Below are 13739 nucleotides of genomic sequence, written 5' to 3' on the forward strand. Positions count from 1 at the left end.
TCTTTTCAAGTGTTCATTATCACCGACAGAACGTATGCCGCTATCTGGCTATAAACAGTTGGCTTTCTGCAGCCTCACCTAGTCAAGGTTACATTTGAAGTTAATCTAGCAAGGAAAGTCTATAGATGGGCTTATTCTGCACTTTTAACTCTTCGCTGACACAGCCTGGTCAATTGCATTGCCTCAGGTGGCAATAAAGAACGTACACAGATAACCACAATATTGCAGGACTTGTGGTAAAAAATGTGCCTGGCTACATTTCCTTCATTTCTAATATATAACTTGTCATTTTTCTATTTTTTATTTTAAGACACATACGAATAAACCATTATTTTTATTTTCAGCTTTACTGTATATTAAAGCTATAAATCATTTATCTATTTCCCATCTATTTTGGAACTTCTCTTTTTAGACACTCAATAACTGAAAGCAAGAAAACTTATATCATTATTGTCTCTAAAAGAAAACAGCGGTATATGTACTGTAAGTATAGGGGGAAATGTAGCCAACAAGAGATAATTATAAGTTAAAGTGATATTAAATCCTCAGGGGCAGATCCTCGTACAATTGCATGGGCACAGCGAATGTGAGATATGCTACGCCACTGTAACTTACTTTTTTAATCTTTGAATCCACAAAGAATTTGCGCGTAGTGTATCTCTCGCGGTGTAACGGTGCGTAATTCAAATCGGCGAGTAGGGGGCGTGTTTCATTTAAATGAAGCGCGTCCCCGCGCCGAACGAACTGCGCATGCACCGTCCCTAAATTTCCCGCCGTGCATTGCGCTAAATTATGTCGCATATGGAATGGGATGTCCGGTGGTATCTTGCAAGGAGGTCCTGTACTAACTATACAACGTTAGTATGCCGATCTCCCCGTCAGTCAGATGATCGAATGACTTTGGTTGCTGGTTTTCCAAACAGGGACGTGTACATATGGGATGGGATGTCCGGTGGTATCTTGCAAGGAGGTCCTGTACTAACTATACAACGTTTGTATGCCGATCTCCCCGTCAGTCAGGTGATCGAATGACTTTGGCTGCTGGTTTTCCAGCAAGCTCGTTTTTGAAAGAAGCTGACTGGGAGATCGGATCGGCTTCTGTCAAACAGGGCGGTATCTACTGTACCTGCTGATTTTGGACGATATTCGGTCTGTGTGTATGGGGCTTTAAGCTGGCCATACATGGTTCAGCCAGTGGGCCGAATGAAAAAATCTGAACCGACTCCCATCATCACCTCGAATCCTCCTTGCTGCACTATTGTGATCTGACAGCATGAAGACTCCCTTGCTGTCAGAATACACAGATAAGTGCTTCAGCCTATTGCCTGCAGCTCTAATTGAAATGTGATTATCCAACAGGGTGGTTGAACAGAAGTCCATCTGTAGATCAGTAACTGCAGTGGCTACACATGGATTGAAATTTGTCAGGTGCCTGCTGACCCAGAAAAATTTTGATCCATGTGCCGCCAGCTTTAGTGAGTATGCAGCTTTTTTATCTTTTAATCCTTCCCTATGTTCCTGTTTAAGCTGGTGGCATGACTGCTATCCCAGGCTTCCTGTTTCAAGGTGGCTCCTTTTTCTTGCAGCATCCTTTGGAGCCACCCTTGCATGGAAGGACTAGAGTCGTGTCTCCCTACACTGCCAACAGAAACACACAGCCCTGTAGCTGATGGAAAGGCACTAATTACTGATTTTTCAGAATTGTAAAGGCTGGTACACACTAACGAAAAACGAAAAAAATACTAAAGCGCTCAGGAGGAGTCACTGTATTAACAATCCGGTGTTAGTACAGCAATCTCCCCCTTTGAGCTATTGTGTTCTGACAGGGGGCGGCCCCCCGCCAGAACACACCAGCAAGCCACTGGCTGAGAGCACTGATCGGGTGCTGATCAGCAGACTTTTTTTAGTCATGCCCCTTCAACAGAAGCCAGCCCAATGCCCGGCTTCTGATTAGCTGGCTGCCATACACATGGGTACCCGATATTCAGCCTGTATGTATGGTCCTTAAAGTGCTACTAAAGGCTTTTTTTATTAAAATAACGAACATGTCTATACTTACCTGCTCTATGCAATGGTGCTCCAGGTCCCTCCTCTTTGGCGGGTACCCCCACACAAAGCCACTTGGCTGTTATTATCAATCTGCCCAATACGGAGGACGGAGCTGCTGCCATTGTGCACATCGCTAGATTGGATGGGTTCAGGTAAGAAAAAGGTAATGTACATAATGGCATAGGGGTGCTGGGTTGTGCTGCAGGGACTATTGATGCTGGCTGTTGGGGAATCTATTGTAGCTGGAGGGGATTTATTTTTGCAGGGAGGTCTTTTGTTCCTAGTGGTGAATTTATTGTTGCTGGTAGAGGCTCTTATGTTGTTGGGGGGGGGGGGGGTCAGTTGTTGCTGATGGGAGAGATCTGCTGTTGAGGGATGAGTCTATTGTTGCTGGCTGCTGGAGGATTTATTGATGATGGCTCTGGGGAGATCTTTTGATTCTGCCAGGGGTCTATTGTTGGTGGGGGATCTATTGTTATTGACTATTTTCTATTTTAATGCTTTACTTGGTATCATTAACACATTCCATACAAATTACCAGAAAATTACCAGAAAATGATACTTAGTTCTGTATTCTCTAAAAGGGGAAGTACTGGGAGGTGGTTGGGGGAGGGGGGTCAAGGAATGGAGTTTGTAGATGTATAGGGGTGGAGTCAAAGTAGTGACTCTGAAAGGGGGAGTTCCTGCACCTATTCTCTTAGAAAAAAAGCTCTGCATTTAACACTCCCCTTCCCTCCAGATTGTTGCTATATGCTTTGCCACCTGTTCTCATTCATCCAGAGTGGGGGCACTCTAATACAGGAGGTGTATGATTAAACCTTTTATAATTGAAACCATAAAATTTCGTAGGGGGTGTACCATCGTCTTATTATTTTGATATAGATAGAGGGGTCTCAGGGATTCCCCACAAACCCCAAAACTCCAATGAAAAATATGGGCGGGGAGGACTATACCGGTACTGTTGTGTATAGGTTCAAAAACCTTAGTGATTCACATTAGATAAGTTTAAGAAAAAGTTTATTTACATATAGACATCATGGACAAAAATAAAAACTACATCACATTAAAACATATTACAAAAATACAAACTTGACCACAGTCTGGTCACCGGTTGTGCAATCCCATTTCTTAACAAGAGGGGTGGGGTATCGGTGAAAAAATTGCAATCATGAGACCAACAGTCTCTAGTCTCGACTAGTTTTGCTTTCGCTTCGTCAGGAGACGGTCTAGTGGCACAGCGTCCTTTAGCCCCAGAGAGGGGGTCCCAGGCAAACAGTGGATAAGTATCTCACACGTGGACCAAGACCAAGTCTTTGAGACAGACCTGTGTGCCCTAACGGGCATAAAATACTAAGAAAAGGTTTGGGTCCCAGGACATGGGAATCCCATATAAAGATTGTGCAGATGCTCACAATAATGGCCTGGTTAGAACAACCAGCCACAAACACACTAGGCTGGTAATGTGTCAGTTACCAGTCCATAAGGATAACCAGATAGGAGCTTGTTATGTATATGATGATATACATATGTCCTGGGACCTGGCTCTGAAGCATCAGAGCCAGGTCCCAGGACATATGTATATCATCATATACATAACAAGCTCCTATCTGGTTATCCTTATGGACTGGTAACTGACACATTACCAGCCTAGTGTGTTTGTGGCTGGTTGTTCTAACCAGGCCATTATTGTGAGCATCCGCACAATCTTTATATGGGATTCCCATGTCCTGGGACCCAAACCTTTTCTTAGTATTTTATGCCCGTTAGGGCACACAGGTCTGTCTCAAAGACTTGGTCTTGGTCCACGTGTGAGATACTTATCCACTGTTTGCCTGGGACCCCCTCTCTGGGGCTAAGGGACGCTGTGCCACTAGACCGTCTCCTGACGAAGCGAAAGCGAAACTAGTCGAGACTAGAGACTGTTGGTCTCATGATTGCAATTTTTCACCGATACCCCACCCCTCTTGTTAAGAAATGGGATTGCACAACCGGTGACCAGACTGTGGTCAAGTTTGTATTTTTGTAATATGTTTTAATGTGATGTAGTTTTTATTTTTGTCCATGATGTCTATATGTAAATAAACTTTTTCTTAAACTTATCTAATGTGAATCACTAAGGTTTTTGAACCTATACACAACAGTACCGGTATAGTCCTCCCCGTCCATATTTTTCATTGGAGTTTTGGGGTTTGTGGGGAATCCCTGAGACCCCTCTATCTAATACAGGAGGTGTGTTACTGGCCAGATTACCTGGTGAAAATGGAGGGGAAAAAAGCAAAAAAAAAAAAGAAAACTAATGCTGCCACCACATCTAAGGCTGCATTAAAGCTTAAATATATTACAATTTGGTTTTGGGTTTAATAAAGCTTTAAGGTATTCAAATGGTGTTAATATTTTAATATATTAACAAATACTGTTGCTGGCACTTAGTCCTGGACCTACATTTAAATATTGATTTTGTTGCCACCTACATTAAACCTGACAATCATGTTTTAACAGGTTTTCTAGAATATTCCAATCACAAACCTACAGTGGACATAGATGAATTATCCACCCAATCCACAACTAGTACAACTACTCAGTTTTTTATATAATGTGTGATACAAAAGGAAATTTATAAACCGTTGCACATTGATATTCATGTGTGTGTGGATGAAGATTAAGGATTAGATGTACATGTTGCATACAATTCACAATAAAATACAACACAATGAAATGTGCAAAGAACTGATAAAGAGTTCCAGGTGCTGGAGCTTAGCATGCTGACTTAAACCTTGAAAGTTTGTAAGAAGAGCAAACCAATCTTCTATAACCTCATTTCATGACGTTATCATATAGTTAATCCACTGCTGCTTTATCCATAGCAAATTAAAAAACATTGTTATGTCAATTTCACCTTTGAATAATCTGTTCTAGCCCCATTCAGTTGTTCTTCTATGAATATATTTATTTCATATTGATAATTCTATAAATATAGTATTCAGTGCCTACAATAAGAACATTAGTAGAATGACTATGCCCTTATAGCCCAAGTTCAGTTTTTTTTTAATACATTACTATACAGGTCTTAAAATAAAAAAAAGCAGCTCCTGCCGCAATACTCACCCTATTTGTGGTGCTGTTCCCCGCATATTTGCCACAGCGATCCAGCATGGGACCACTTCTGGGTTTTCTGTGAGCTCAGGGCATTACGGGCTTGCCATTTGGTCCAAAGTACAAACACGCATGCTCCGAACCAATGCTAAAGATCAGACAACAATAGCAGAAGTTGCCCACAGGGTGGCGGTAAAGAGCTGGAAAACCACATGATTTGGTAAAAGTTGGCTGAAAAAGTCCCGTCGTGTGTATGCAGAACAAGTTCACGGCCAACGCCCAATCGGAGCAAAATCCACGGAAAAGTCTGATGGAAGTCTGATCGTGTGTATGAGGCTTTAGATATGAGTTAGGTTTCATACACAATTCTGGGTTTTAGCTATGGTGTTTAAAAAATATCCGCTTGCTGCATCTTTGATGCACTTTCATGAAAACTTTCATGAAAACGCAGAATATATTCAATGGAAATGCACTTAAAGCACTTGTAAAACACATTGCACTGATGTAAACTAATCCTTAAAGGGGTTGGAAAGGTAAAAAAAAAATCCCAAAATAGCTTCCTTTACCTTAGTGCAGTCATGCTTCACTTACCTCATCCTTCGATTTTGCTTTTTAAATGTCCTTATTTCTTCTGAGAAATCCTCACTTCCTGTCCTTCTGTCTGTAACTACACACAGTAATGCAAGGCTTTCTCCCTGGTGTGGAGAAAGCCTCTTGAGGGGGGAGGGGGCGAGCAGGAGTGTCAGGGTGCCCACTAACACACAGCTCCTTTCTCTATCTGTAAAGTAGAAAGCATCCTGACCCTCCTGCTAGCCCCTTCCCCCCTCAAGAGGCTTTCTCCACACCAGGGAGAAAGTCTTGCATTACTGTGTGGAGTTACAGACAGAAGAACAGGAAGTGAGGATTTCTCAGAAGAAATAAGGACATTTAAAAGCAAAATCGAAGGATGAGGTAAGTAAAGGAGGACTGCACTAAGGTAAAGGAAGCTATTTAGGGGAATTTGTTTTTACCTTTACAACCCCTTTAAGTATATAAAGCTCTAGCATAATTTTAACAAGTTCAACATTAGGAGATCAATTATAGCGTGGATTTGTATTTTATGAGTATGTTTAATATTAAGACAGGATACTGAACACACAATTCAATGGATTGACAACATGCAAGTTCTAAGCAAGAATATGTGCCAGGATCCAAAAGGCTCAGAGACCCCTGTAATGCTGTAGAATATCTGGTATGCTTTTTGGTTATATTACATACAGTTTCTAATCATCTATTCATTGTCTTATTAAGAAAACTATGGGGAAATTACCTAATACTGGAGTACTCAGAACCTGTTGTAGCTGTGCATGGTAGCCAATCAGCTTCTAAGGCCTCGTACACACGACCGAGTTTCTCGGCAAAAACCAGCAAGAAACTTGCTGGGAGATATTTTTTTGCAGAGTAAACCGGTCGTGTGTACATTTTCGTCGAGGAAACTGTCGAGAAACTTGACGAGCCAAAAAGAGAGCATGTTCTCTATTTCCTTGATGGGAATGGAGAAAATTGGCTTGTCGAGTTTCTCGACGGCTTCACAAGAAACTCGAGGAGCAAAACGATGTGTTTCGCCCGTCGAGTTTCTCGGTCGTGTGTACGAGGCTTCACAGCTTGTTCAATTAAGCATTGGCAATAAAACCTGGAAGCTGATTGGTTTCAATGCAGAGTTGCACCAGTTTTTGCATGCTCCAGTTTTAGTAAATCCCCCCTCCCCCTCATGTGTTAAAGTAATATTAGGGAAAAAAACACACACAAACCGGTTGTGTTAGCGTTATTAGCTGTAAAATACAATCAAAATATATACCTGCAATGTTGACTACTGTAGATGGATAAGGATGGTCTCTAAAATGAACCTTTCTGTAGACAGGTTTACCTAATAAAGCAACCAATGAAGATGAAACATGTTGACTGAATGATGCTGGAGATGGTCAGGTTGAATTTGTTAGAGGAGTACATATCACAAAGTCACCTCACACGTGTGTTATTTTCGGGGGCACATTGTGATGCAAATCAATGGCTTTAGTAACAGAATAGTAAACCACTTTGCTAGTACTGAGACTTTTATGGCCATAAACTAAATTTGTCATCTCTCTAGTGAGTATAGCGCTCCTTACAAAGGACACCAAACAGAGAACCATGTGAGTAACTAATAATTGTAAGTCAAAGACTAAACAATCCATTTGTTTTATAACCAATAAGGTAAGCTACTGCACCAAAGAAAGGCAAGTTCCCCTCCAAGGAAAATATAACGGGTGTGTAGCGGATATTACAAAAAAATAAGCAGCTTCTTGTACCTATATGTATCTGGTAGGATTGTGTTTAGAACTACTTTAAACATTAACACTAATTTAAATGTATTTATAACCAAAAAAAAGTTTAAGCTTACTGAGGGAAGATAACATTGTTGGTGCTTTCCGTTCTGCTCACAGGAAGTGACAAGGACACTTAGGTGCAGTATCTCTAAAAAGTGAGTACACCCCTCACATTTCTGTAAATATTTTATTATATCGTTTTATGTGACAACACTGAAAAAAATACACTTTGCTACAATGTAAAGTAGTGAGTGTACAGCTTGTATAACAGTGTAAATTTGCTGTCCCCTCAAAATAGCTCAACACACAGTCACTAATGTCTAAACCGCTGGAAACAAAAGTGAGTACACCCCTAAGTGAAAATGTCCAGATTGGGCATAAAGTGTCAATATTTTGTGTGGCCACCATTATTTTCGAGCACTGCCCCAGACCATGACACTCCCACCACCATGCTTAACTGTAGGCAAGACAAACTTGTCTTTGTATTCCTCACCTGGATGCCGCCACAAACACTTGACACCATCTGATCCAAATAAGTTTATCTTGGTCTCATCAGACCACAGGACATGGTTCCAGTAATCCATGTCCTTAGTCTGCTTGTCTTCAGCAAACTATTTGCGGGCTTTCTTGTGCATCATCTTTAGAAGAGGCTTCCTTTTGGGACAACAGCCATGCAGACCAATTTGATGCAGTGTGCGGTGTACAGTCTGAGCACTGACAGGCTGACCCCCACCCCTTCAACCTCTTCAGCAATGCTGGCAGCACTCATACATATATTTCCCAAATACAACCTCTGAACATGATGCTGAGCATGTGCACTCAACTTCTTTGGTCGACCATGGCGGGGCCTGTTCTGAGTGGAACCTGTCCTGTTAAACCGCTATATGGTCTTGGCCACTGTGCTGCAGCTCAGTTTCAGGGTCTTGGCAATCTTCCTATAGCCAAGGCCATCTTTGTGTAGAGCAACAATACTTTTTTTTCAGATACTCAGAGAGTTCTTTGCCTTGAGGTGCCATGTTGAACTTCCAGTGACCAGTATGAGTGAGTGAGAGCGATAACACCAAATTTAACACTTCTGCTTCCCATTCACACCTGAGACCTTGTAGCGAGTCACATGACATCGGGGAGGCAAAATGGCTGATTTGGCCCAATCTGGGGTGTACTCACTTTTGTTGCCAGCGGTTTAGACATTAATGGTTGTGTGTTGAATTATTTTGAGGGGACAGTAAATTTACACTGTTATACAAGCTGTACAATCACTAATTTACATTGTAGCAACGTGTTATTTCTTCAGTGTTATCACATGAAAAGATATAATAAAATATTTACAAAAAAATGTGAGGGGTGTACTGATTTTTGTAAAATACTTTATTTTCTGTAAAAAAAATCTGAGCCAGAAAAATGAAAACGAATGCAGCCACATCCAACGACTGGTGAGCTGCAATGATGCAAACATTTAAATTCTTGTTCTTGGGTTTAAGCTATTCTTTAGCAACATTTAAATGAAACTGATCATATTCCAATATAGAGTATACATTAAATAAACATATCTTTAAGTAGTATATCATTTTTATTAATGAGCATGAATCATTCACATTGAGCTCCCATTGACTACGTGCTTCTAACATTTGCCTTCAGCAAGTTTACTTCTTGTAATGCACATTCTCATTTATATCTTTACTTTAAAGGAAAAGCTGTTTTAATTAAAACTGATGGTTCTTTCCTTATTTTTACTTCATAAATACTGCTTAAAGCACTTTAGTATTGCACTCTTAGGATTTATTCTCCAGTGTTTAATAACGGTAAATCTATTTTAGATGCAGAGAGATCTCGTGCAAAGCTCTGGCAATGTAAGCTTGGTCTACTTTCTTTTAATTGTATTATTACTTTCACAAAGCCTTTGCAGCATAAAAGCATTTCTCGCAGTACGGGGGTAAAACAACACCGTTCAGTTTTTAATTAACCTTTCTATTGGGTTTATTAGGAAAATCCATTCTAAGTGCATAATACCAGACCTTACATCAGCCTGTATCTAATATTCAGGTATGTACTCTATCCTGATTCTGTATACAGTGGATTCAGGCCTCGTACACACAACCAAGTTTCTCGGCAAAAACCAACAAGAAACTTGCTGGGAGATATTTTTTTGCTGAGGAAACCGGTCGTGTGTACATTTTCGTCGAGGAAACTGTCGAGAAACTCGACAAGCCAAAAAGACAGCAAGTTCTCTATTTCCTCGACGGGAATGGAGAAACTTGCCTTGTCGAGTTCCTCGACAGCCTAACAAGGAACTCGACAAGGAAAACGATGTGTTTCGCCCGTCGAGTTCCTCGGTCGTGTGTACGAGGCTTCATAGTCAGTGGACTGAGCAGTACTACAGAGGCAGCTCTTTCATGAATTGATTATATTGGGCTGCCTATTGTCCCCACAAGCCACCAATCTATGGACAGCCCATTATAGTATTACACATTAGGAGAGCCTGTGCAGTACTGCTTAACCCACTCACTAGGAATACAATGTCAACATACACAGGACAAAGTGTATTTCAGACATCTGAAAATCAGGAAGGGACTGAACTGAAGTCTGATATTATGCACTGAGATAAGTCCCTGGATGGAAAATAGGAGTGAGACAACTGGGGATAAATAGTTCATAAATTCAATGTCACTTTTGAGCTGGGAATACACATTAAAGTGATTGTAAATTATATATTTTTTAATTTAAAAGTAAAAAAAAGGTTATACTTTCCTGCTCTTTGCACCGGCATTGCATGGACTGGTCCCTTATCTCTTCTTCGTTCCCCATGCATGTGTGCTCCTGAGCTGGGCTGTGTGAATCCATAGACACACACACAGCATAGCTCAGCCACACCCCTTCTCCCTCCTCACAGGATTTGACTGACAGCAGCAGGAGCCAATGACTGCCGCTGATGCCTATGTCTCCTGTGAGAACAGGAAGGAAAAGAGGAGTGCGGTGCTGCAGATGGGACGATGCTGGATCGGTGGAGGAGTCAGGTAAGTGTTCAGAGTTTCTTACCTTAAGCCCTGGTTCACATTGATGCGATTTGACATGTCAAATCACATGCCAAATTGGCGGAGATTGCCATTAATGGCACCGTCCGATTCCCAAACGTAGTTTCTGTACTACTTTTGCCATTTTGGGGTGTGATTTCCAATGACCTCTGTGCAGCAACCCACACAGATGTCTCTGAAATCACCCCTGAAGTCGGGACTGAAATGCGGGAATGAAATTGTGCAAGTTGAACTGAACTCGCATGATTTCATTCCAGCTGTTAGTGTGAACCTAGCCTCATGCATATAATGAATCAAGTTAAAAAAGCTTAGACTTTAGAGACACTTTATGATTCCTCTTAATGCATTCTATGCATTAGGATAAAAAGCCTTCTGTGTGCAGCCCACCTAATACTTACCTGCGCTTCCTCTGATCCAGCGACCTTACACCAGAGGCTCTGCTGTCTGGGACTCTCCCTCCTCATTGGCTGAGACAGCAGTGAAGCGCCGTTGGCTGCCGCTGTCAATTAAAGTCAGTGTGCCAATAAGAAGAGAAAGGCGGTGGGTCCGGGCAAGGCCACGGCACTGTGTCTGAATGCATACAGGGAGCTGCGGCTCAGCTAGGGTGCCCCTATAGCAAGTTTCTTGCTGAGCGGGCACTTAACAGGTGGGAGGGGCCAGGAATGCAGCAGAGGGACCCAAGAAGAGGAGGATCAGGGCTGCTCTGTGCAAAACCACTGCAATAGAGCAAGTAAGTATAATATGTTTGTTATTTTTAAACAAAAAAAGGAGACTTTAGTATCACTTTAAGAGTACCCTGAAGTCTGGCAGTAGCCAAATTCACAAGCCTATTACCTCAATTGTGCATTATTTGATAAATCAGGTATTTTTGTGTAAACCTTTTTCATTTATTATTTTAATGTAAATAGATATGTTTCTAATAAAATGTTTAGAGAAGGATCTAGCATGTGATTTTTTTCACTGCTATTAAACTGACTGAGCTTGTATGTATTAATAGCACAAATATGGGTTAGTTATCATACAAAGCTAAGCTCCTGTGACCCTCTAAAATGGAAAATTTGGGAAAAACGTAGATATATTACGACTTCACATAACAGCTCCTGTGTATAACGATAACTGCACAAATGTGTTCTGCGTTATGTTACAACAGTCCAAAGCCATCCTTAATGCTTTTAAATTGGAGTCAACCTCCAATTATTTCTGTCAACTGTTTACATTGTATCACTGGAAACTTTCTATTAAAGCAAGTGTTTCCTGTAAAAGGTGCGTGAATAAACACTCTATAAAATACTGTAACATTAACGGAAGGTTCATACATTTATGGGTGCTGGAGCGCTGTGTATACATTTTCATTCACTGCCAGCCTAATTTATTTTTGCATGGGTTATATTCATTAATATACTGATGGAAACCAGCTGTTATGTTGCCTTGGACAATATGTCAAAGATGGAGGCAACATGACTAAGTCAGACATTTTATGGACATGAATTCACAAGGATTCAAGCTTTCCTTTAACAATGGGCCTTGTGTATAAGAAAAAAAAAATTACATTGCCAGAGCCAATGGTCAAAGATGGCTATGAGAAAAATGAACACTCTATTAATTGTAATACCTAGTGTTATCCAATGGTTGATCTACAATCACCATCTTAAATCTCAACTCTAGGTAGACATAGACGACACAAATGGATGCAAGGCTATAATTATTGATATATCATTAAATGATTTTTTTTTAAATGTAAGCAGTTTAACTACTTGAATTTGATCTGGTGTCAGCCTCCTGCAGTCCCTGTTTAGCAGAGATGGAATGCAAGAGGATTAAGCAGCAGAAGGAGCCAGTTAGTTCATCATGTAGTTCATTGACCAGGAGAGAGCAGATTGTCAGAGAGATGAACATGTCACAGAGCTAATTCTCCTTTCACTGTCCAGTAACAGGCTGGGGAGGGTCAAGAATGGCCTGGGCTCAGAGAAAGTGGGTTGAATTATGCTGTCCATTGGACTGGGGAAATGTATGGGCAGAAAAAAGTCTGAAGACTAATTTTGTATTGTATGTTGTATCTTTTAATAAACTATACATTTGTATCTTGCTATTTTAGCCTAGAGTCCAGCTTTAAGCGTGTCCTGGAGTGCTCCAAGCCATTGCAAACCTAATTGCATCTATGACCTAGTCCTACAGCAAAGACATTTTTATTACCCATCTACTGGTTTAATATCTGCAGTACAGTAATGATACAAAAGGGCTTTATTATTTGACAGGGCTGTGTAAACCTCAGGAATAAATTGGCAGAGATACAAATACTTTATACATATATATATATATATATATATATATATATATATATATATATATATATATATATATATATATATATATATATACTGTATATCATATGTGCATTTAGGTTTTTGTCTGGAATCCAAAATTGTATATTCCTAATATGTGCCTGTTGTCTCATGCACTTGTATGACACTTCTCCCAACCACTGGTACATATTTTTTAGATTTCAGAGTGAAAGGACACCATTTGGATGTCCACTCTTCTCTGGGCCCCAAAGCTCTTGCTGCCCAATCCTGGTGTACTTTTCAGTGGTGGCTCCCTCCTACTCTCTTTTTCCTCTATCCATGACCTCTTCTTCTCCATCCCCTCCCACCCCATCCCTCTCTCCCTTTCTTTTCTTCCCCTCCACCATATTGTCTTTCAACTTGTTCTAGAACCTCCCTGCATATCTTCTCCGTTAATCCTCCTTCCCTTGAAAATACCCTGAGGGCGATGTGCTCTAAGTGGCGCCCTGTCTCCTGGAATTGTGTGCAAACTGACCAGCATAATCTTTCTTATATATGTCTATAGCATTTTTTAAGTATCCCGCCATGTAGTTCTTGTGTTATAATCAAGGTGATCCTGGTACTAAACTCTGAAAGTATTCTTTATGGTCTACTCTGTTAATACACCTTGCATGTCTAGAAGCTTTACTTTTACTTTTTCAATGTATTTTCTCTCTGTGTATTATGTACTACACTGTTTTGTGATTGTTTTTTGTTATTGATTTATTCATGAATAAAAACTCTTCTGTTAAAAATAAAATAAAAAATACGTGTTGGAGAGACAGACAACCGAAAACCTTTACATGCCTAAATAACATGGTTTATTAACTGTAAGTGAGACCCTAATAGATAAAGACTACATTATTTTTTTGTTTTGGATAGAGTAGGGAATAGTTAAA

General features: G+C 40.5%; 1 protein-coding gene across 7 annotated transcripts in view; it reads right to left on the minus strand.

Moving 5' to 3' along the window:
• The window catches only part of LOC120937689 (sodium/calcium exchanger 1), a 641159-nt gene that overhangs the window by 79207 nt on the left and 548213 nt on the right, over positions 1–13739 (minus strand). For 4 of the 7 annotated variants that reach the window (XM_040351100.1, XM_040351102.1, XM_040351101.1 and 1 more), the window contains one exon: positions 6980–7048. The exons of the other annotated variants lie outside the window; for them this stretch is intronic. In XM_040351100.1, coding sequence (XP_040207034.1) covers positions 6980–7048 — 69 coding nt within the window. The remainder of the gene's footprint in view (positions 1–6979; positions 7049–13739) is intronic. 7 annotated transcript variants of the gene reach the window in all.

This window comes from Rana temporaria, chromosome 4, assembly GCF_905171775.1.
Source record: "Rana temporaria chromosome 4, aRanTem1.1, whole genome shotgun sequence".
NCBI lineage: Eukaryota > Metazoa > Chordata > Amphibia > Anura > Ranidae > Rana > Rana temporaria.